Genomic DNA, 23,165 nt, shown 5'->3' on the forward strand with positions numbered 1-23,165 from the left:
ACCTATTCACTACTCAGCTTTGGAAATGAAACTGGTTTTTGTTGGTGTAGAAACTGCAGTTTTTTGTGTATGCTCAAGAGAAATTGAATTTTCTCCTGGGAAAGCACTAGATGTAAATAATTGGTGATTCGTTGTTAAGCTCAAGGTTGGAAATAACTGGGAAAAAATGACTTTATCTCTCCAAGTCTCCCCATAGCAGGATGACTTATTACCTCCCAGGGATGTGAGTTTTGAAAGACAGTGCAGGCTTTGTTTACTGCTATATCTGCCACTTGGTAAGACTGCAATTAATAGTAGTTTTTCAAATTGTGGATGTTACATTGATTAGGTACTCAGCATATTTTTTTAAGTTTAAATGCATATTCAGGGTTTTTTGTTTCCCATAAAAATATTTATCTCTCAATTTTAACTCCAAAATTTATCCCTTAAAAAATAATGCCAAGCAAATTGGTGTACTTAGCCACATTTTATCCATGAAGTTTAGAAAGATGAAATAAGGCCCGGCACAGTGGCTCATGCCTGTAATCCCAGCACTTTGGGAGGCAAAGACGGGTGGATCACCTGAGGTCAGGAGTTCAAGACCAGCCTGGCCAACATGGTGAAACCCCATCTCTACTAATAATACATAAATTAGCCAGACGTGGTGGTGTACACCTGTAATCCTAGCTACTCAGGAGGCTGAAGCAGGAGAATCGCTTGAACCTGGCAGATGGAGGTTGCAGTGAGCGGAGCTTGCAGTAAGCCGAGATTGGGCCATTGTACTCCAGCCTGGGTGACAAGAGCGAAACTCCATCTCCAAAAAAAAAGAAAAAAGAAAGGTGACAGATGAATGACAATGTGTTTTCTTGAATGTTAACAGTGGGAGTTATTTATGCTGAGTAAGGGCTTTAAGATAAATCTGCCTTTGACCCTTGGTTCTTTTTCTAGGAGAACAGATTGGAATGGTTTTTACCACCCTGTCACTTTCATCTGAACTGGAAGACAAATTCATTGCTATTTGCACAATAATCTTTCAGTTTATTAAAATTTATTATTTTTAAAACTGAGAAGAAACGAAGTGTTGGTCTTCTCAAAAATCAAAGAGAGCTGGACATTTACACTAGCCAATGAGTACATTCATCAGTGCTATTTGTCTCTGTAATTTGAGAAGTGTGAACAGTTTGTGTTTTTTTATAAGAGAGAGGAAATACTAAATTTTCCTTTCTAAGTCACTAGACTGCTTTCTCTATCGACTTTCCTCTTCGTCTGTCTACAGTTACCATAAAATACGATAGTTAATAAAAATATTCTGCATGTGTATAAAGCATTATTATTATTATTATTTTGGTTAGGATCCTCTTGGTCACAAGTAACAGAAACCAGTTCTAGTTAGTTTAAGTGAGAAATAATTCAACCTAGAGACACGAGTGTACCTAGGTCTCCTGAAGGTAGAAATGGTGAATGTAAGATCGTGAGGCCTCTCTTTATCTTTTCTTTCCTTTCTACTTCATTCATCTTTCCAACGTGCTTTCTTAGGTCCACCTGATGAATGAAAGACCAACAAATCATATCTTCAGAACTTAGATTTTATAGATCTAGCTGTCCAGAGAAAGGATGATCTTTCACAGTCCCCCACACTATTCTTAAGGAGGATTGATCCTGGGCTAGTGGCCCATTCTTGGATTAACCACCCATGGTCATAGAGCAGAAAGAATTGAGAAAGTCACCCTAATAAACAGCCTGGGAAGTCCAAGAACAGAGGGAGGAGGCAAATAACCAATTAGATATCCATTACATGGCTTGTAATTCACCGAGTACTTTTTTTTTCTCTATTGAGATGGAGTTTCGCTCTGTCGCGCAGGCTGGAGTGCAATGGTGTGATCTCTGCTCACTGCAAGCTCTACCTCCCGGGTTCAAGTCATTCTCCTGCCTTGGCCTCCTGAGTAGCTGGGATTACAGGCATGCACCACCATGCCTGGCTAATTTTTATATTTTTAGGAGAAACTAGGTTTCACCATGTTGGCCAGGCTGGTCTTGAACTGCTGACCTCAAGCGATCCACCCGCTTTGGCCTTCCAAAGTTCTGGGATTACAGGTGTGAGCCACTGCACCTAGCCCCACGTACTTTTTAAAAAATAATAATCTGATTTGATCCACAAACAATGACAAACTACTCTGCATCCAATTCTCTTATAGCACTTTCCACTTTCTAATCTTATTTTTATTTACCTAGTTTCCTCATTAGTCTGTGAATTTTTGTTTTGTATTCTTAGTGCTTGATATTAGGGGGTGTGGTTACTGAAAGAATGTGACATTCTGTTACTGAAAGAATGTGACTAAATCTGTGAGGTAGGACAGTTAGAGGAGAAAACTGGGATTCACTGAGGTTAAGTGGAGGCGCTGAGGTCCTATGAATGAGTGTAAAGTCAGCTGCTGGAGCCTCATTCCTTTTGCAAGTCACCAGACTGCTTTCTCCATTGACTTTCGTCGTCTTCTGTCTATGGTCAGTGACTCACCTCGCAGGATTTCAGTCTGGTGGTTAGAACTATGAAAAGAATCAGATTAGGATAAAAGTGCCATTCATTTTGCAAGAATTTGATTTTGCCCTCTCAGTGCATCAGGTAAAAAGGGCTTTCAACTAATCTCAAAAAGTCTGTACTCTCCCCCTAAATGTTGAAGGGAAGAGAGGCTACTTAGTCTATGTCTAACACTACAAAAATAAAATAGACATTTTTCTGTTTTAGGTGATATATTCCTGGAAATGATTCTCAACCTAGCAGTCACTCCTGGAGAGGTGACCACTTCTCTCATCATTTTGGTGATGGTTTTTGTTTTTGTGAGAGCTCTCAGGAGCAAGGGCAGAAAGCAGCTGTCTCCTCCTGGCCCTTGGTCCTTCCCCATCATAGGGAATCTTCTCCAGCTTGGAGAGCATCCTTACCTTACGTTAATGGAGATGAGGAAGAAATATGGAGATGTCTTTCTCCTCAAACTTGGCATGGTGCCTGTCTTGGTGGTAAATGGAATGGAAATGGTGAAACAAGTACTACTTAAGGATGGGGAGCATTTTGCAGGCAGACCTAACATGCACACATTCTCTTTCCTGGCAGAAGGAAAGAGTCTTTCATTTTCAGTGAATTACGGAGAGAGTTGGAAACTGCATAAAAAAATTGCCTCTAAGGCCTTACGAACTCTTTCTAACGCAGAAGCAAAATCCTCCACTTGCTCTTGCTTACTGGAGGAGCATGTCACTGAGGAAGTTTCTGAGCTGGTGACAGTCTTTGTAGAGTTGTCTTCCAAGAATGGCGGCTTTGACCCCAGAAATGCGATCACCTGTGCGGTGGCCAACGTTGTCTGTGCCCTTTGCTTTGGCAAGAGATATGATCACAGTGATGAGGAATTTCTTAAGATAGTTAAAATGAATGACGACTTACTCAAGGCCTCCAGTGCCGCTAACCCTGCCGATTTCATACCATGTCTCCGCTACCTTCCACTGCAGATTATAAACGCTCCTCGGGAGTTTTATCGGGCCCTGAATGGGTTTATTGCACTACACGTACAAGATCATCTTGCTACATATGATAAGGTAAGGATTTAATCTTATGCCGGGACAAGGGCTTTGGTGAGAAACAAAAGATAATGGTGAAATGCTTTGAATATCATTGGTTCTTTTCACTACATTTTGCCACAATGACCTGTACCCAAGCTATTAGTAAATTTGAGGTCCAGACAGTGAGATTACATGACAGCATTACTCAGTTCTCATAAAACCCTAAGAAAAGTTCTGAATTCTTTAATCCTTAAAAAATTTCCTCAGAAACATAAATTTTCTCAGTGTGTGGGTAAGGCATATGCTTGTATTATGAACATAAATATAATTGTTATTTAATCTAAATCTGTTTCTAACTTTTTCTCATGAAGGCTTATACTTTTAAAATCCAACTATGGTTCTCTGATGTATTTCCAACTTGCTGCTTCTAAAGGTTGTTTAATATTTCACGACGTGACCCCCCAGCCCCATATATTTCACCCATCTCATGTGGATACCCTGATTGTTTGCAACTCCTGGCTTGCATAGAAAGTGCAGATATTGAATATTTTGATAAAACTAAGTGATTGCCTGATAAATGAGGAAGAATAAGTGAGTTCCTTGAAGAAACAAAGCAATAATTTCATCTCTCCAATTTCATATCTGTCACCATGATCTCATATTTACAGGTATCACAAATATTAGCATATTTTTTATCAGATAGTATTTTTGAATAATATAAAAGATATTCTGTAGGAAGCTTTCAAATTGCCTTCATTTTCTTCTTGAGTTTCTTTGTTATACAGACATGAATTTCAAGATGACCACACATGTATTAAGTTTCTGCAGATGGCGGAGTGGACCTTTCTTTTGAGGCTATTAAATTATTTGGGGCCCACTTTGATGGTCGGCAGAAGAATAGATTTCCGTCTTGAAATATGTATGTACTAGGAAGAATCCTAGTTCACAAGGGCAATTTGCTGAGATGAAGTCATCAACAAAAAAATAAAACATGAAGAGGTGGGATCATTAAGCAAATGAAGAGGTGTAAGTAGTTAAGTTCCTTCCAATGAAAAAGAAGAGGCAGAAGACAATCTGTTTCAAGGTACCAGAAGGGAATTCTAGATCAGGTATAGTAAGTATCAGCATTTGTAAGGTGTATAAACTTTTATTCCCATTCTCTCAAATACCCCAGCCCTATCTCTTTCTCCATGGTACCTGAAGTGAACACAAAATCCTTCCAATAGATTTAAAAACCTTTTATTGGCAAGGTACGGTGGCTGATACCTGTAATCCCAGCACTTTGGGAGGTCGAAGTGGGCAGAGGAATTTGAGACCAGCCTGGCCAACATGGTGAAACCCCATCTCTATTAAAAATACAAAAATTAGCCAGGTGTAGTGGTGTGTGCCTATAATCTCAGCTACTCGGGAGGCTGAAGCAGGAGGATCACTTGAACCCAGGAGGCGGAAGTTGCAGTGAGTGGAGATGGCACCACTGCACTCCAGCCTGGGCAACAGAATGAGACTGTGTCTCAAAAATAAAAATAAAATAAATAAATTAATAAACTTTCTATTCATTGCCAAGCAATTTCTCTGTAATAAGTTATAGGGAGAATGCTGATATTTTCAAGTTGTGCTTATAGAGACAGGAACTCTTTTGTATTTATTGAAAGAAGTTATGAGGAGAAAATTGAGTTTGGTAACTTGGTTTTCTATTCCACGCTATCAAGATTAAGCATTGTAAATTTTAAGCAAAAATGGTTGCAAGGTTTAAGATGATCTATTTACATTCCTTATATTCCAAGACTCAATGGGTTCCCTTCAAGTTATATGGTGATATGGCTCTTTCTGCGTGGGATTTAAATTGATATACAACATAGACAGGGGTGAGTAGTCATGCTAAGATTTGTCTCCTCAGGATCGTATCCGAGACATTACTGATGCTCTGATTAATGTATGCCACAACAAATATGCTGCTACCAAAACAGACACTTTGAATGACAGTGAAATCATAAGCACTGTGAACGACCTCTTTGGAGCTGGTATGTGACAGAATTTAGCAACATGTAAGACCAATACAAATTAGCTGCAATTTGTTGTTATCTATTGTTTACAGTTTAGAGGACTTTGCTCTTCCTATATCGGCCATTTTATCTAGTTGATCTCACATTGTATAAATTTGTTATTCTACCTTCTTATGTCATTCAGAAAACTTTATTTTGATCTCAGGAGTAGAGACTTGAGTTAATCATTGCCCACAATTAATGGTACCTTCACATTATTGTCCATGAAATGACTGTCCTTGTTTATTACTTTCACTTCCAGTCCCTTCACCCAATCCATTGACATTTATTCTGAAACTATTTAAAGTGTTATTGTTTTCATTTTGTGTATTCTCATAAAATAGGCTTTTTGTATTATCATGTACTTTGTAAATATAATTGCTACGTACATCTAAATCTGTTTCTAACTTTTCTCACGAAGCTCTGTACTCTCTTACAATCCAACCATGATTGTCAGGTGTATTTCCAATTTGCTGCTTCTAAAGTTCATGTAATATTCGATGTCTGGCACCCCCCATATTTTACCCATCTCATGTGGATACCCTAACTGTTTGCACCTCCTGGCTTGCACAGAAAATGCGGATATTGAATGTTGGGCTAAAGCTAAGATGACCACTCTTGTACATGAGTTTTGCCTCCTTTTGAAATACCACCTTATGCTAAGAAGCAGAATTTCTGGGTCAACTAATGAAAGAATGATTGAGTTTTGATACACACTGCTAAATTCATTTCACAAAGACTGTACCAATTTGTACTGCTACCATATTACTCTCATTCTTAAATTTTATAGTTTTCTTTAAAAGTCATTTTTATCTATCACATTTATTAGAGTTCCTCTAAGATGCTAAACTGCAGGAAGCCAATTCTCAGTATAAGAAAATACAAAATATTATAAATGTTTTAGCAGTTTCATTTTATGTGGAATACTCTTCAAATGTATTTTTCTTCTTTATACTATATTTATTGGTAATTGAGTTCACTTGTTTCTAGGATCTATGCATTTGTGATCATGAATTCTCTCTGCAAATAGAGGCATTTGTTTTGATTTGTATTATTTTTTCTCATGCAAATGCACGAGCCCCCTATATGTGTGTATGTGTGTATTTATTATTTTAATCATGACTTCAATTTGATGGATTATTTCATCTGATTATTCATCATAAAAATGTGACCAGGCTGTACTTTGTATTTTCTTCTGACAATCTAAATAATGCTATGTACAAATATGAGTATTTGTCAGAACATTTTAAAATGCCTGAACATTAGTGAGTACTAAAGACTGGGTGTGTGTGGGTGTGATAAATACATCAAGTGAGTTTTATTTTCTTATTTGTTTATTTTTAAATTGGCACATAAAATTGTATGTATTTATAATATGCAACATGATGTTTTAAAGTATGTATACATTGTGAAATGGCTAAATCTAGCTAACTAAAATATGCATTACCTCACGTAGTCATCATTTTTGTGGTGAGAACACTTAAAATCCAGTCTCAGCATTTTTTAAGAACGCAATATATAATCATTAACTATAGTCATCAGACTGCAATAGATCTCTTGAACTTATTCCTCCTGTTTAATTATAATTTATTTTGATCTTGATTCAGTGAGATAATATCTGAACATATTTCAGAAATATGTAATACTTCCAAGATTATCAAGTAATCAGCAAATATAAAATTATGGCAGATGACAAAAATGTCTAGGATGGAGAATAAAACCATCTGACATGTACAACACAGTTAAAAAATAGTTTGGGTAAAATGTGTACAAAACAGTATTCAGTAGAATGGATTACTACATAAAACATTTATTTGCTAAATAAACGTATCTCATGGAGTGTATATTTTAATGTAAATAGAGAAATAATGAAAATTAATAAAACCATAAGCTTCCACAGGTACCTGCTACCTCACTAGTGAGATGTAATAAAATATTTTATTAGAATAAATCAATGAGCTGTAAACCATATATTTTAGTGGATAAAATTTGCAAGCACTCTGTTCCATCATATCTACTATATTATTAGGATTTATATTTCCATATTTAACTTTTGAAATTGATTGTAGAAATAATTTAGTTTCTTCTCTGGGTATAGTAAGGTTTTCCCAAAAATCATTGATTTTACCCTCAATGTTTCAATAATCTACCAAGATAGATAACTTAACTGCTGGTTGCTTAAGCCTTGATATAAAAAGCAAAATTTATGATAATCAAAATATAGATCCTGATATTCATACAGATAGTTAAAGATCTTGGATATAAGGTCCATTGCTCTACCGTGAGTGAAAGCAGTGTTTTGCGTGTACTATTCATGGCATGTTGTTTATTTTAGAGAATAAAGTTCTTTATGCTAGAGAATAGAGTTGATATATTCCACATAGAAGTCCAAATTTTCACACTACACTGTACTCTGCTGTAGACATCATGGTCAGTAACTTTATTTGAACAGTTTACTTTTACATTAAATTATTACAGTATGAAGTCATATTAGAAATTCTCTGAGTTAAGAACTGAAGAAGCCACTGGCTCACTATGAGAGACTGCCATGTTCAACAGATGTGAAAATAAGCTTAAGAAGTGAAGTTTGGAAAGGAACTAACTCTGTTCTGCAGCTATATCTGGGTATACTTATTGTGCACATTGTGTTGCAAGTTATTTATAAAACAACTACCTTTGTCTCTTGTGTGACCCATGTAAAATATTTTACCATTTCTATGATGCAAGTTTCTCATTTTTAATGTGATGCTAATTGTGGCCCTCATCTCAGATGACAATGCATTTAAGTGGTCAATGTTTGGTAAACATATTCACCATTACCTGTGTTGTCATCATCATCAGGAAAATCTAGAAATTAAATATATTGATTTAAAAACTCATCTTTTGCTACTGGTTTTATAAGATTTGAGTAGAAAACACAAATAACATTGCTTTTAGCGTTAGGTCATCATAGAGGCGAATTTACAATTGAAACAGTCTAGAAGAGTTTGTAATGTGGCATTTCTGAGTTTTAGGTTTCAAGAATTGATTGAGTACATTCTTTGATGTAGTAATCATAAAGCAGTCCTTGAAAAAAGATGAAGTTTGGCATACAGAGTTCTTTGCTTTTATTTTCAGTAATGAAACCATTTAGCTGAGGTATGGATAATCTCAAAAAGAAAGATGCTCTGTTTAAAGAGTGAAAGTGAAACTATAAAATATACATTAAAACTTATTCAAATAAATTGAATCTGGTCAATCCTTCATTATGTGCTCATATGATGTCCAAGTTTAAGTATTGGCTCTGCCTTTTATGAGTTCATTCACCTTGAGCAAAACCCATAATGTCTTTGAGGCTCAGTAAAATCAACATAGTTAGTTATACATTGCGTATCTATATTATAATTTATAAAATGTTATATATGTGTGTCAATGTATCATATATTATGTTATATAGTGTATGTATACACACACACACATACAGAGAGAGAGAAAGAGAGAGAGAGAGAGAGCACACACTTTTGGATCAGAGTAAGTACTCAATAACTTCTTATTTTTATTACAGATAATAGCCATTATTATTATCTACATCAATGGTGTTTATTATGTAATACAATGCTTCCTATGTTTTCACTAGTCTTGTAAATAGTACATACATATTTTTAAAATTTTAATTTATTTTTAGTCATGTTCACAAATATACATTTTTAAGTGATATAGTTTACTACTATTGAGCATATTCACATGGTTGTGCAACCGATCTCTAGAACTTCTTCATCTTGCAAAACTGAAATCCTGTGCCCATTAAACACTAATTTCCCCTATCCTTTCTTGCCCTTGACAATTTCCTTTATGCTTTGTTTCTATGATTTTGACTACTTTAGAAATCTCTTGTGAGTGAAGTCATATAGTATTTGTCCTTTTCTGATTACCTTATTTCACTGAGCCTAATGTCCTCAAGGTTTAATCATGTGGTGGCATGTGACAGAATCTACTTTCTTAAGACTCCATAATATTCCACAATGTATACATCACAGTTTCTTTATCTATTCATCCATCAATGGACATTTGGGTTGCCTCTACCTCTTAGCTATTGTGTATAATGCTGCAGTGACCATGAATGTGCAAATGTAGCTTACAGATCTTGCTTTAAATTTTTTTTGTAATATAACCCAGAAGTAGGATTGCTAGATAATATATAAATACTATTTTTAATTTTTTAAACTTAAACTTCCATACTGTTTTCTATAGTAGCCACACCATTTTGCACTATCCTAATGGGTGAGAAGTTACCACTACAGTTTGAAATTAAACTTAATAATAATTTTATAGTGATTCTATTGTTTTTTGGCTAGATTTCTTTCTGTTAATTCTTATTCTTTATCTGACTTCTACATTCTTAATCTAATTTCTTTAGATTTCTTTCTGCTAATTCTTAGCAGTCAAATAGGAAATAAAGTGAGCAAACTGATTTAACTATGCTTTTTTCCATAACACTTGGTCTCTGTTCTTTTTTAGGGTTTGAAACAGTATCAACCTGTCTATATTGGAGCTTTCTTTATTTGATACACTATCCAGAAATTCAAGCCAAAATTCAAGAAGAAATTGGTAATGTGCTTTCAAATGAAAAATATAATTCTTACAATTATCATTTTTCTTATTAAATCAAAAATAATTTTCTTTAAAGATGGAAACATTGGGCTGAAACCACCCAGATTTGAAGACAGGAAAATTTTGCCATACACAGAAGCTTTCATAAGTGAAGTATTCAGACATGCCTCTTTTCTTCCATTTACTATTCCACATTGGTAAGCATATAATTCTCCTTTAAAACAGCCACTAGTGGTGGGGTGGAGGCATTGAAGAATCTTACACATTGGAATACTTTAAGTACTTTAAAATGTACATTGTATTATTGTTTTAATATTACTTAAAATCTTAGTTTATTTTTAAACACTATAATAAAACTTTTGTGTTCAGCAAAAGCATATTTTGTGAACATTTTTCATTACTAAACTATGTTGTCATTAACTTTTATTTTATGTGCACTAATCCCAGTGTCAGAAAGATATGGAAAGTCCAAACAACAGATAATCCAACCATAATATGTATTTGGCTACGAAAAGTCACGCAAACTTGCTTAATTTCATCTGAGGAGCAGAATTAGCTTCCTTCTGGTATGGATTTGTTTTTAGTAGCCCAGAATTTTGCTGGACAGTAAACTAAGGAAGCTAATGCTGTCACAATGAGATTAAACAGAGTATTCATTTGCAGATACTTGAAACTTTAGTGAATCTTATTCCAGAATCTCCAGCACACAAATGCATGCCAGCATAGATTAGGTAGATAGCTTCATTAAATACATCTGTGGGAAACCAAACTTCCAGTAGTTTGTTCTGTTTTTATTCCACACAATTAAAAATTATTAAAAAAAAAAAAAAAAAAAAAACACCTGGAATTCTCAGTGTTTTTTTTTCCCTCTCCCTTTAAATAGTGAAGGAGTGGGAATATCTCTCTTCCCAGGAAACTGATGTAATCGTTTAGTAATTGGTGTGACAGCATGCAGTGTCCTTAGCTAAGTGTCCCAAAGGGCAAGATGGCCAGCTGAACAGAGTCAAGGCCAGACAGCAAGTGACAGTTCCCTGTATTTTGCCCCTTGTTTGCTCTCTTTATTCACACACAGTGGCTATTTGCTATTTTTTCAAGTGATCCATTTTGTTTTCTAGCTGCTATGTCAGATCCTCTCTCAGTTAAAGCAAATTTCATTTTAACGTAAGTTTTTAAAGAAATTAAAAATCCCTACCTATTTAAAAGCAACTCTTCTGTCCCAATAACTTTTATTAGGTGACTTTGGGTGCTTCATAAGAGTATTATCCACACTTCCGCTAAGTACCCAGGAACAGAGAGGCTCTGCCAAGTTTATAGGCATCATTTGGAATGAAAGTGGTCATCTAATTAGGGCCCTGTAAACTCATCTGAGGGTCTAAGTGATAAGGAGAAATATGTATTAGGACATAGATATTCATTGTATTATTAAAAGTAAGGAAATACATTAAAATGTGATATTAAAAGAACTACTGCCTTGGCTAACGAAAGCAGAGTGATATGAACCAGGAATTCTGTGCACACAAAAGAGCTATCTTACTTATATTGTTCAGGACTGATCTATTCTATTACACTTGGACGTTTATTGTTTTTCATTTAAAATGAAAAGGCACAAAATATGATAAAATAAATCTAAACAAACAAAATGAAATAAACTTAAGTAAAAGCAGCAAAAGTTTGCTATTACATATAACATATATACACACATACAAAAACACACAGGAAAGACCAAACCATATCCTAATAAATATTTATTGCATGTGCATTTCTTAAAAGTTGTGTGGAAAACCACATATGCACATGAAATTTAAGGGACATAAGGGACATAAAAGGAGAAAGAGAAACTTTATAATTCACTCATATTTTAATACCAATGAAATAAAATTTTACATACCAGGTTTCCATAAAATAGAAGCATGTAACTTCTGTGAGTAGCATCTGAGCAGCTGAATCCACAGAGGGAGTGTGGACTGGGATGTGTTGAGATAGACAAGTGGCTATGCATGAGAAAAGGTAACCCTTCCAAAAAGTGAGTCTATTGCTTGTATGGTCTTCCCCCTTGTTGGGTTTTGAGCAACTCAATAAATAACATTCATATTATTTGCCAAAGCTCAGTACCAGCCACAAAATAGACACAGGTAAAATAGAAATTACATTATTAGCTTTTTAAATAATCAGAGCTAGTTTTCCCAATGTGGCTTAGAACTAGATCAAGTAGACCTCGAAACTGACATACTTCTCTACTCAGTCTCTGGCTGGGTTGAACACTTTCAGGTCTCCTGTGGAAGGACAAAATCTGACCCTCTAAGCTCAGCCTCTTTCCAATTGTAGATAAGATGTATCTCCATTACAAATTGGCTAATCTGAAGAGAGAACCCAGAAGTAGTGAGACAATGCCTTCTCTCAAACTCATCAAATTGAAATGTTTCTGTTTCTCTTGGGGAAGTGTGAGAGAAGGTTAGCGAGGTAGGGAGTGCCACAGGGAAACATAAAATGATTGAATCCAATCCATGAATAATTATAGAGGCATAAAGCGGAAAGGCAAACAGGTTTCAGGAAGGAGTTTGAGTATCAGACTAGAAAAATAGAGTATTTTCTTTAGAGGCAACTTAGAGACCATCCAACACAACCAACACCTTCGTTTCATAGCTAGGAAATGGAGTCACAGAATAGATAATTTGCCCAATATCCCACTGAGGGCAGCATCCAAAGTTCAGATTTTCTTGCTTCAATTCCATTGTTCCTTCTACCCAGTACTCAAAGGTGTGACATTGTCTTTCTAATTTATTAATAATAGACACAAACACAGTGAGCACACAGAAGTACTGAATAATTTTCTTAATCGTTGCCTGATGTAATTTGATCTGCCTGCTTATGGTCAGCTCTGTCACAGAAATATTGAGATAATTTTCTATGGAAATGTGTAGCTCATAGAAGTGCTTTGAATATATTAAGTGCACAATGTGCTTAACACATGCAAGAAAAATAAATTACTAATTTGACAAGAAGTGGAAATTGTTTTAATTAATGAAAGAATGAAGATGTATAAAGATGTATTATTATAGTAAAAAAAGACATAAATAAAAATAGTCTGTGAGTTGCAGGTGGCAGTTTAGAGATGGGTAATTTGAACTGACAGGATATGCTGTAATGCTGTTTTTTGCTTTCTTAGTACTACAGCGGACACCACTCTGAATGGCTATTTCATTCCCCGGAAAACGTGCACCTTTATTAACATGTATCAAGTAAACCACGATGAGTAAGTCACCAGAATTAATCTTTGGATAAATCTGCTTGCTTGCTTGGTTGTTTACTGTTTATTAATCTGGAAAAGATTTACAATCTTCTTAGCCAACCTTCACTCCTGTTTCTCTTGAAAGATATTGGAAAGTTTCTCTCCTCAGTTTCTCTCCTTATCTATAATGCAAATGGTGATATATTGACACAAATTGAGGAAAAATTCAATATAGGGCAATTCCAGTTTCAAAAATGAGCTCATTAGGAGAGATTTGGGCCAAGGACTTTGCATAGTCATGGCTAGTACATTGAAATGGAGTCTGAAATCCCCCACTGCAATGTAAGCCACCAAGCAGGGATTTTTTTTTTCTTTGTTTGTTTACTTGTTCCTCTACCCCAGCACCTGGATCACTGCCTCACACATAGTTGGCACACAATAAATATTTGTTGAATAAAATAAAGTTAGAAGTTCATCCATTTCAGCTGTGAAAGAGAGGGCTGAGATGAGAGTATCTAATGCAGTGAAAGTGAGGATAATCACAGTGGTGATGGTGGTGGTGGTGGTGAGAATGATGATTACACCTAATATTTATAGACTCCTACTGTGGGAAAGGCACAAAACCTTGCAGTATCTTTCCTGAGCCTCAATTATTATTGATAATTGATCACAATGCATTGGTGCTATCACAATCTCCATTTTACAGATAAACAAACCCTCAACCAGGTTAAACACGTTGCCTAAGGTCGCATGTTCAGAAGGTGGCAGAGGTAGGACTCAAATCCAAATGTGTAGATTTTATATAATGGAAACCAAGCGCTTCCTGTCATGGTCAGGGCTTGATGTCTCCAGTAACTGGCAGAGACTGCATTCTTATTATGCACTCAGCAGACAGTAAATAGGTTACACAGTCTTTTCTCTTCACCCAAGATCTCATCTGACTGATGTTTCAGGCTGCAAGCTGTTAGAGAGGGAAGTGATTATCCTGTGTACCTAATGGCAGCTTCACAATCTCTGTGAACAGAAAGGTGGTAGAAGACAATGCATATGCTGTCCCACTGCAACACTTACTGTCACGGAGATTGACACTTCCATTCTCCACACCTAGGCATTTTAAAACCATTATAAGAAGAAATACTGCAAATGTATATTTAATAACATTTATTCTTTCTTAGTATAATCCTAAGTATTCTATTAATAATATCCTAAGAACTGGTGATTATAAAGAGTATTGAGTAATGTGCAAACAAACTGAGTTAACATGGGTGCTACTAAAGAAATACCATTTGTATGGAGGCACTTGTTGAAGCTGAATGAGTATGTAATTTAAGACTTGATATTATGGGAAAATTCTTCATATTTAATTAATCTAAAGCATAGGTCACAAACTCAAGCACCTATTGAGCAATAAAAAATACCAAAAATAAGTGAATTGCACTTGGTGAAGCATTGTGAAGAGGGGAGGTCATCTGCCACATCTAACTCAGCTCAGTAAACTGTTGGTAAGCAGGACATTGTCCCAATGTTGTCAACTTTTACGATTATAAAAAAGAACTTGGAAATGCATATTTTCATGAGAAATTTGATTTTTAAATGTTAGCAACAATGAATTATTTTTAAAAGATTATGAGAGAAAACCAAAATGTGTTGGAGGACTGTGGAGAGAACTAATCCTCTAGGTCTGTGGCCTCTGGTACAGACAGAAACCAGTTTTTCCTTCTAGAGAGATGATGACATCTACACACACAGAGTGCCAGTTCTTTGTAAAGCCAGGTGGGTCCCTGATATACGGTTTAGGCCTACAGAAAACATGCTAGCATTGGTTGTCATCGATAAGCCAAATATGGTGCATGTAACAAAAGATAGAGATAGAAGAAAGAATCCGGTACACAGTGATTTGGGAACTGTGGGCAATCCCTCAATTAGAGCTGCTTTCTGGAGACCCAGATCCTCTCTGTATTGTTGTACAAAGGCCATTTCCTAAACATGTTTTTTACCAGAGTGAGAGATGTGGCCCAGTCTCATCATTCTTATTCATTCTGCTTAAAGCAAAATATATTGAATATGTATTACTTTTTATTTATGTCACCATTTTGGAATATTCTTATGAGAATTTTATGGAATTCTTCATTTAAAATAATTAAATTCATGGCTAACCCATACCTTGAAGTTAGCTTGCAGGAGAGCCGAGCTAGAACTGGCTCCTGTGTACGGGTTAGCCATGAAGCCAAAACCATCCCAACTCCAAGCAGAGCTTCACTCCTCAGGTAGTTCACCTGCTTAGATTCTCAGACTGAGTGGAAGGTTTCTTATTTAATTCAGAAAAATTGATGAAATAGATTTTCAAGTATTTTATTCACTAATGAATTGGTAGTCATTTCAGTGAAAATTAGGTGTAATTGTACTAAATCTTTATCATAACTAGATTTGTCAAATATTAAAGGAAAAAGTGACATATTCATAATTATATATAATCATATGTCTCCATAAGTACTTATACATATAGGTGTATATATACTTCATTTATGTATACTTCCTTTCTCTATATATAATTTATAAGGAATATTCTGAACTTAAAGTAGTTTATGCAAAACAAAATTATTGTGGAAAAGTTGCCCACAATAGCAAAAATGAGAAAATAATTTCTTTTTACATGTTGTTTTTGTCTATTTTATGCAGAACTATTTGGGATAATCCTAGCTTATTTAGACCTGACAGATTTCTAAACGAAAACAGAGAACTGAATAAAAGCCTCGTGGAGAAAGTTTTGATATTTGGAATGGGCATCCGGAAGTGTCTGGGAGAAGATGTTGCACGCAATGAGATATTCATTTTCATCACTGCTGTTCTGCAGCAGCTCAAGCTGAAAAAATGCCCCAGAGCCAAACTAGACCTGACTCCTACATACGGGTTAGTCATGAGGCCAAAACCATACCAACTTGAAGCAGAACTCCGCTCCTCAGGGAGTTCATCTGCTCAGATTCTCAGACTGAGGGGAGGGTTCCTTACTCAATTCAGAAAAATAGATGATTTGAATTTACTTAACTAGCAATGTGCACTTTATTCCCCTGAGCTAGGCTATGAATTCAACTCTGTGACGTGTTTTATAAAGTATGTGGTATAGCTTTAGTTCCAATATGAGACTTAACGTCGTGTGAGGATATTTTAAGATAATAATAAAGTGTGACGTAAATCAGAGGGTTTAAATCCAGATCTTGCACAGTGGTGTCCCAGGTGTCATGTGGATGTGAGTGGAAGGGAAAGTGAGTGGCAGATTGACCAGACGGACAAGGGGACTCTGTCTACCTTCCTTTTACGCTAGCTTCAGATAAACAGGCATACTCATCTTTGCTTTATATATAGGGTTCAGAATAAGAACAAGGTTCTGATGTTAGATATTTTCAGTGATCTTGGGCATAGATGCTCAGGAGGGCCAGAGAAGGGAGCTAGAGTAGCCTAGCAGAGAGCATTGCATGGTCACAGTAGATGAGCTGGGCTGGAGTTAGAGGAGTAGAGAAAAGGAGATGACAGGGATTGCCTCAAGACCATTTTTGTATCAGATTATGTATTTTTGTGTATTAAATTTTGAATTGTAAAGCAAATTGGTGTTTTCACAATGTTACCAACTTCTTTTGGTACATAAATATATATATATTTGTATTATTAATAGTTTACCAGGACTGCAATACTAACAGAATACCAGAGGCTAAGTAGTATAAACAACAGAAATTTACTTTCTCACAGTTCTCAAGGCAGAAAATGCAAGATCAAGGTGCCAGCTGCCTTGGTTTCTCCTGAGGTCTCCCTCCTTGGCTTGCAGACAGCTGCCTTCTCGCTGTGTCCTCACAGGGCCTTTTCTCTGTGTGCACACAACTCTGGGATCTCTCCCTCTTTTTATGAGAACAATAGTCATAATGTATTAAGGCCCCACCCTAAGAGTCTCATTTTAACTTCATTATTCCTTTTTAAATTTTTATCTATTTATTTTTTTGAGATGGAGTCTTGCTCTATGGCCCAGGCTGGAGTGCAGTGGCACAATCTTGGCTCACTGCAACCTCCGCCTCCCGGGTTCAAGTGATTCTCCTGCCTCAGCCTCCTGAGTAGCTGGGATTACAGGCGTGCACCACACCCAGCTAATTGTTGTATTTTTAGTAGAGATGTGGTGTTTCATCATGTTGGTCAGGCTAGTCTTGAACTCCTAACCTCGTGATCCACCTGACTCAGCCTCCCAAAGTACTGGGATTATAGGCACGAGCCACTGCACCTGGCCAACTTCATTATTCTTTAAAGACTTTATCTCCCAATACAATCACATTCTGAAGTACTAAAAGTTGGGATGTCAACACATCAATTTCAGAGTCGAGAGGGTGGGGGACACAATTGAGCCCATAATAGCATGTAATGAGAATAAAACTACATGCTGATTTTTAAAAAATGCTTTTAAATGTAAGACTCAGCACTAAGTGTACGCTTTATTCATTGAATTTGTTAATGAGCTAGGGCATATAAGTGAACTTAAAACGGACAGTGAAAGAACTAGTATTTCAGATTGAAGGTTTGAGGTGGAGTTGCATCATAAAGGATGTGCAATACAAGCTGGGAGGTAAGAGAATATCTGGGGTCTAATTCAGCTGGGAAGAGCAGTGAGAGAGGTGTGCCTCTCTAAATAATGATGATCTTGGCCAAGATGTGACAATGGAAGTAGAGAACTTTTAAGCCATTCAGAGACAATGAAAATTAAAGTCAGGGCCGGGTATGGTGGCTCATGCCTGTAATTCCAGTACTTTGGGAGGCCGAGACGAGTGGATCACAAGGTCAAGAGATCAAGACCATCCTGGCCAATGTGGTGAAACCCTGTCTCTACTAAAAATACAAAAATTAGCTGGGCTTGGTGGTGCACACCTGTAGTCCCAGCTACTAGGGAGGCTGAGGCAGGAGAATCCCTTGAACCTGGGAGGTGGAGTTTGCAGTGAGCCGAGATCATGCCACTGCACACCAGCCTGGCGACAGAGTGAGACTCCATCTCAAAAAAAAAAAAAAAAGAAAAGAAAATTAAAGTCAATGCTTGTCTTTTTTCCAATATAAATAAATTCAACATTCTCCTTGCAAATGAATAATTGAATTGCTTGTGCTTCCCTAAGAGCTTTTGAAATTATTTATATTACCCTTATGGCAGTATGTCAGAAATGAAACTATTCTTATATTCTTACCATAAGAAACTTGTGAAATTTTCTGTATATTCAAGAAAAATGGGAGTGGCTAGAAACTGAAAATCTTGGTATCTATTTATCTGATATTTTCTTTAAGGAATTGCATTTATCTAATAAAGCATATAATAAAATAAAAGAAAAAATAAACAAAGCATATAATTTCAACACCTTGTATTGTAAAATGCTAATTTGCATTCTTTCTCTGCTCCTAAGTCATAATTAAATAGTATACTATTGGGCTTTTTGTATAATTTATGTTTGTATTTTATGTATCTTTAGAAACAAGGATGAGAATAAAACTGGGGAAAGAAAGTGTGAAAGTAAAATAAGAATAGCTTTTCTTTGTCATTTAATATGTAGTGATAAGTTCATTTTAATTATGTGTACATGCTTATCCTAAAGTAATAATTTATTTCATGAAATATGTAATCAGAAACAACATAGTATAACTGTGTGTGTGTGTGTGTTTGTGTGTGTGTGTGTGTGTGTGTGTATATATATATATATATATATATATACTTGTACTAACAAAGACACACTGAATAATAATCTGGAAACCACTCACAGAAATCATTATGAGTATAGAGAAGTTTATAATATATGGATATATGCATCCACTGAAAATCCAAGATGAGCGAAGTCTTAGAGTCAACATGTATGAAGTACAAAAGCAGAGTTATAGGAATTAAATACCCTGTTTCACACAAGTATATGCAGACACTTATATCTCCTAGGCCTCCTTGTAGCCACAACCCCTGGGAGTTCTTAGTAACATTACAAAGACAAAGATCAGTCTGGAAACATTATCCACTCCATGATGCAAATGAGTGCAGGATGTGCGTGTTCTCAAGTCTTTTAAAGAAGAAAACTTGCACCCAAAATTTAAAAGAACAGGATCGCCTCCTACATTGAAATTCTCTAATTTATTCCCAGTTAAACCTATAATTCAGATGAAATATCAACCCATATTAACACAAGAAGAAATCTGAACTATTTTAAAGAAAGGCAGAAGGGGTCTTTGGGGATTTTACTATCTACATAATTATTAATTAGGCTGTGAAATCTGTCCTGGTTTGCAGATGGTTCCAGGACTCTGGAAGTGTAGATACACAATTTAATATTTCAGATTCACATGGGATCTCCTCACAAAATTCAAGTCATGCTTTAAATAAACAAATAAAAAAAAACCACTATGCTACATGCACTTTAAATGAGAAATAGCTAAAGGGAGTTTTTATGGTTTAAGAAGCTATAAAAACAAATTCCCTGTGAGGGATACCTCCACTGCATTTCTCTTTAGATAAACAAAAAATGCAGGATGCAGGCAACATATTTTCTATCATATACATTGTTAACACTGGAAGAGTCAAAATACATAAAAATAATAAAAGTTTATAGGTCTTTTATCCTTCAAGTTGTTTCCAGAGAATAGTGTACTTCCACCGAGTTTGACTCTCAGGCCCCACAAAGAGTAAACTCTACACACAAAAGTGTTGTTTTCATCTGCTATCCCTGCGTACTGATGCATGGTGCGTGAATACATTTCCCAGCATAGTGAGATGATCAACTTACGAAATGTTCATTTTAATGGCTCTTAAAAGTCTTCCTGAGTTTCTAATGTTTTAAGATTCCTTTATTAAACATAATTTTCTCTTTTCCAGACAATATAGTGCCATTCATTTTTATAAGGTACTGCACTGGAGTGTAATCATTTGATGATCTCTTGATTACATCCTCCATCCCTGCCCCAGTACCTGGTTCCATTCATTATTTTAAGACTGATCTCTACCACCTTGCAAGCTCCGCAAATGCAGGGACCAAGTCTGTTTTGCTTCCCATTGTATCCCCAGTATCTAGCACTATTTGAGGCATGTAGTACACATTTAATTGGATTGAATTGGCTACAAGGAGGCCGAACATTCAATCCATTCACATTGGATTGAATGTTCGATGAATGGTGGAATGAATTAATGATTGAGGGAGTGGATCTAGTGAGAGAACAGGAAAAGCTTTAGCAAAAAGGAAGTGTCTAAGAATGTCTGGTAAAGATAGTATTTCTGATATCTCTGCTCACATTTTAATTTCTACTGTGTTGCTTGCAACTCCTCGGCCTAAAAGTCTGTTCAGTCTTCTCACACTTTTTTAATCTACAAGATCCAAGGTCCAAGTCTCATCAAAGAAATCCTTAATTTTTTAAAATGTTTTTTGTTATTATTATTTTAAAGATGGGGTCTCACTTTGTCACCTAGGCTGGAGTGCAGTGGCACAATTGTAGCTCACTGCAGCCTCAAAGTCTTGGACTCAAGTGATCCTACTGCCTCAGCCTCCCAAGAAGCTGAGACTACAGGTGTGTGCCACTACACCCAGCTATTTTTATTTTTATTTTTTTTTAGAGGCAGTGTCTCGCTACGTTGCCCAAGCGGATCTCAAACTCCTGGCCTCAAGTGATGCCCTCACCGCAGCCTCCTGGGGATTACAAGTGCACACTACTGCTCCAGGATCTGTCTCTCTTCCTTTCATTTTTATGGCACATTTTAATGGAAATTAGCCCTCATGTGTCTTTCCAGAACCATAATCAAAGTATGTCCTTGGTATTTAGGAAACTTTCCAAAGCCAGCATCTCAAGTGCGTTCCAAAATGTCACTGAACCTCTCCCTCTCTTCCCACTGCATCTTGCCAACACCAATCCATGGGTAGCTGACAGTGTCATCAGCTCCACCAGAAACGTTGTTGTCTGATGGCATCTGCCACGTCTTCTGTCTATTCTGAAGGAGAGAAGGATCCCTGTTCTCTCCCCGGACAGTTTGTATCTAAGCACGGGTATTGGGATTTACCTGTTTTTCAAGGGTGTAACTGAGATTTAGCTGTAATTTTGAAGAAAGTTTACTTGCAGGTTTGGGGCTATTGGAAAGGATGACTCCAGAAAAACGAAAAAGTTCTGTAGCCTACTGCTTAAGCACAGACTCTTCCCAGACTGCATCCTGGAACCGTTCCTTGCATTCTTTTCTCCCTGTGAATAGGTCCCCCGACCCACTCCCTATGCTGACCAATACAATCCCCACTAGAGCTGTTCACTCCAACTGATGAACACTTTGAGGTTGGTAAAATAAAGAAACAAAGGAGCCTTCTCTCAGCCCCAGAGAACTGTTTCTTCTGGCCCTTGTCCTGGGCAGAACTCTGAATCTTCACTTTCTGACCTAGGATTATCTAGGACTCACAGAGGGAAGTCTGATCCTATAACCTCAACAGATATTCATATTATTAGTTTCCAAAATGTGGGATATTCATTTTTATTTGTCATCATCTTGTTATGCCAAAATTAGATAAGCAAGCATTCATCTTGATTTGTTCTGGTTCTCTCAAGCTATTGCTATTTCCTTTCACTGCCAGAGATCAAGTCCCTAACAGTATACTCTGTGTGTCAGGCAATACAGTGGATATTTCTGAATTACTAATTTTAACACAAACCATGGAACAGGCATTAGTACTAATTTTTTTTGAGACAGAATCTCATTCTGTTGTCTAGGCTGGAGTGAGGTGGTGCCATTTCAGCTCATGGCAACCTCCGCCTCCCGGGTTCAAGTGATTCTCCTGCCTCAGCCTCCTGAGTAGCTGGGACTACAGGCATGTGCCACCACACCTGGGTAATTTTTGTGTTTTTAGTACAGACAGGGCTTCACCATGTTGGCCAAGCTGGTCTCAAACTCCTGAGCTCAAGTGATCCACCCACCTCAGGCTCCCAAGGTGCTGGGATTACAGGCATGAGCCACCGCGCCTGGCCTAGTACTAACTTTTCGCAGAAAAAGAGGCTCAGAAAGATGAATATGCCCAAGATACTCTTCAGTTAAGGCTTACTGCAGAGTTAAAATCTACATCAAACTCAACTCAATACTTATGTAGTTTCCATAATGGCAATGGTTTCAACACTATATGCCTTAATTTAAAAGAAATTCTGGCAACATATCAAAATATAAAGTTGTGTTTGTAGTACGTTCCAAAGTTATACCATTCAGGAAATCAATTTCAGGTAGGTTAAAGACCTTCATAAGAAAAGTCAAGCCTTAAATATTTAGAAGAATAAAGAAAACTTTCTTAAACAAGATACTGAAAATGTAATCCATAAGGAAATAATTCATTTTCTACATTGAAATTTTAAATTTCCACTCAAAAAAAGACATAATACACAAAAGCAAAAGAAGCTACAGAGTGAAAAACGATATTTGGAACACATAGAGCATACAGAAGAGTAGTATCCAGAATTAAGAAGACTTTATTCAATTTAATAAGGAAAAAGTCACCAATCTCCATCCCAATAAGTGGGAAAGGCTTATAAATAGGTGAAAATAGGAAGGGCCAACAAGCATGAAAAGGTACCTACCGCAGTAATAATCAGTGACGTACACATTAAAGCAACCTACAATACCATTTTGCACATAGCAGGTTGGCAAACAATCTACAATTTACAAACAGGGCAATACAAATACTGCTAAGTATTCGGAGACATGAGAACTTGCATTTACTCTGATTGGGTATGTAAATATGAAGAAACATTTGAACATTTTTAATAAA

At 36.4% G+C, this 23,165-nt stretch overlaps 1 protein-coding gene across 1 annotated transcript; it reads left to right on the forward strand.

Annotated features, from left to right (window-relative positions):
* Positions 1-2,739: 2,739 nt before the first annotated feature.
* LOC112608641 (cytochrome P450 1A1-like) lies at positions 2,740-16,507 on the forward strand. Its single transcript, XM_025360632.1, has 6 exons — positions 2,740-3,561; positions 5,423-5,546; positions 10,065-10,154; positions 10,234-10,354; positions 13,324-13,410; positions 16,066-16,507. Exons 1-6 carry the CDS (start codon positions 2,740-2,742, stop codon positions 16,433-16,435), a joined length of 1,614 nt encoding a protein of 537 aa, XP_025216417.1. The 3' UTR covers positions 16,436-16,507.
* The last annotated feature ends 6,658 nt before the right edge of the window (positions 16,508-23,165 follow it).

The sequence above is a fragment of the Theropithecus gelada genome, chromosome 15 (assembly GCF_003255815.1).
Source record: "Theropithecus gelada isolate Dixy chromosome 15, Tgel_1.0, whole genome shotgun sequence".
Taxonomy (NCBI): Eukaryota; Metazoa; Chordata; class Mammalia; order Primates; family Cercopithecidae; genus Theropithecus; species Theropithecus gelada.

Excerpts from the sequence above, each read along its gene's own strand:
- LOC112608641 (XM_025360632.1), top strand. The coding sequence starts at position 2,740 with ATGATTCTCAACCTAGCAGTCACTCCTGGAGAGGTGACCACTTCTCTC. Across the intron at positions 5,547-10,064 it reads GAACGACCTCTTTGGAGCTG|GGTTTGAAACAGTATCAACC; the intron begins GTATGTGACAGA and ends GTTCTTTTTTAG. Across the intron at positions 10,355-13,323 it reads CCATTTACTATTCCACATTG|TACTACAGCGGACACCACTC; the intron begins GTAAGCATATAA and ends TTGCTTTCTTAG.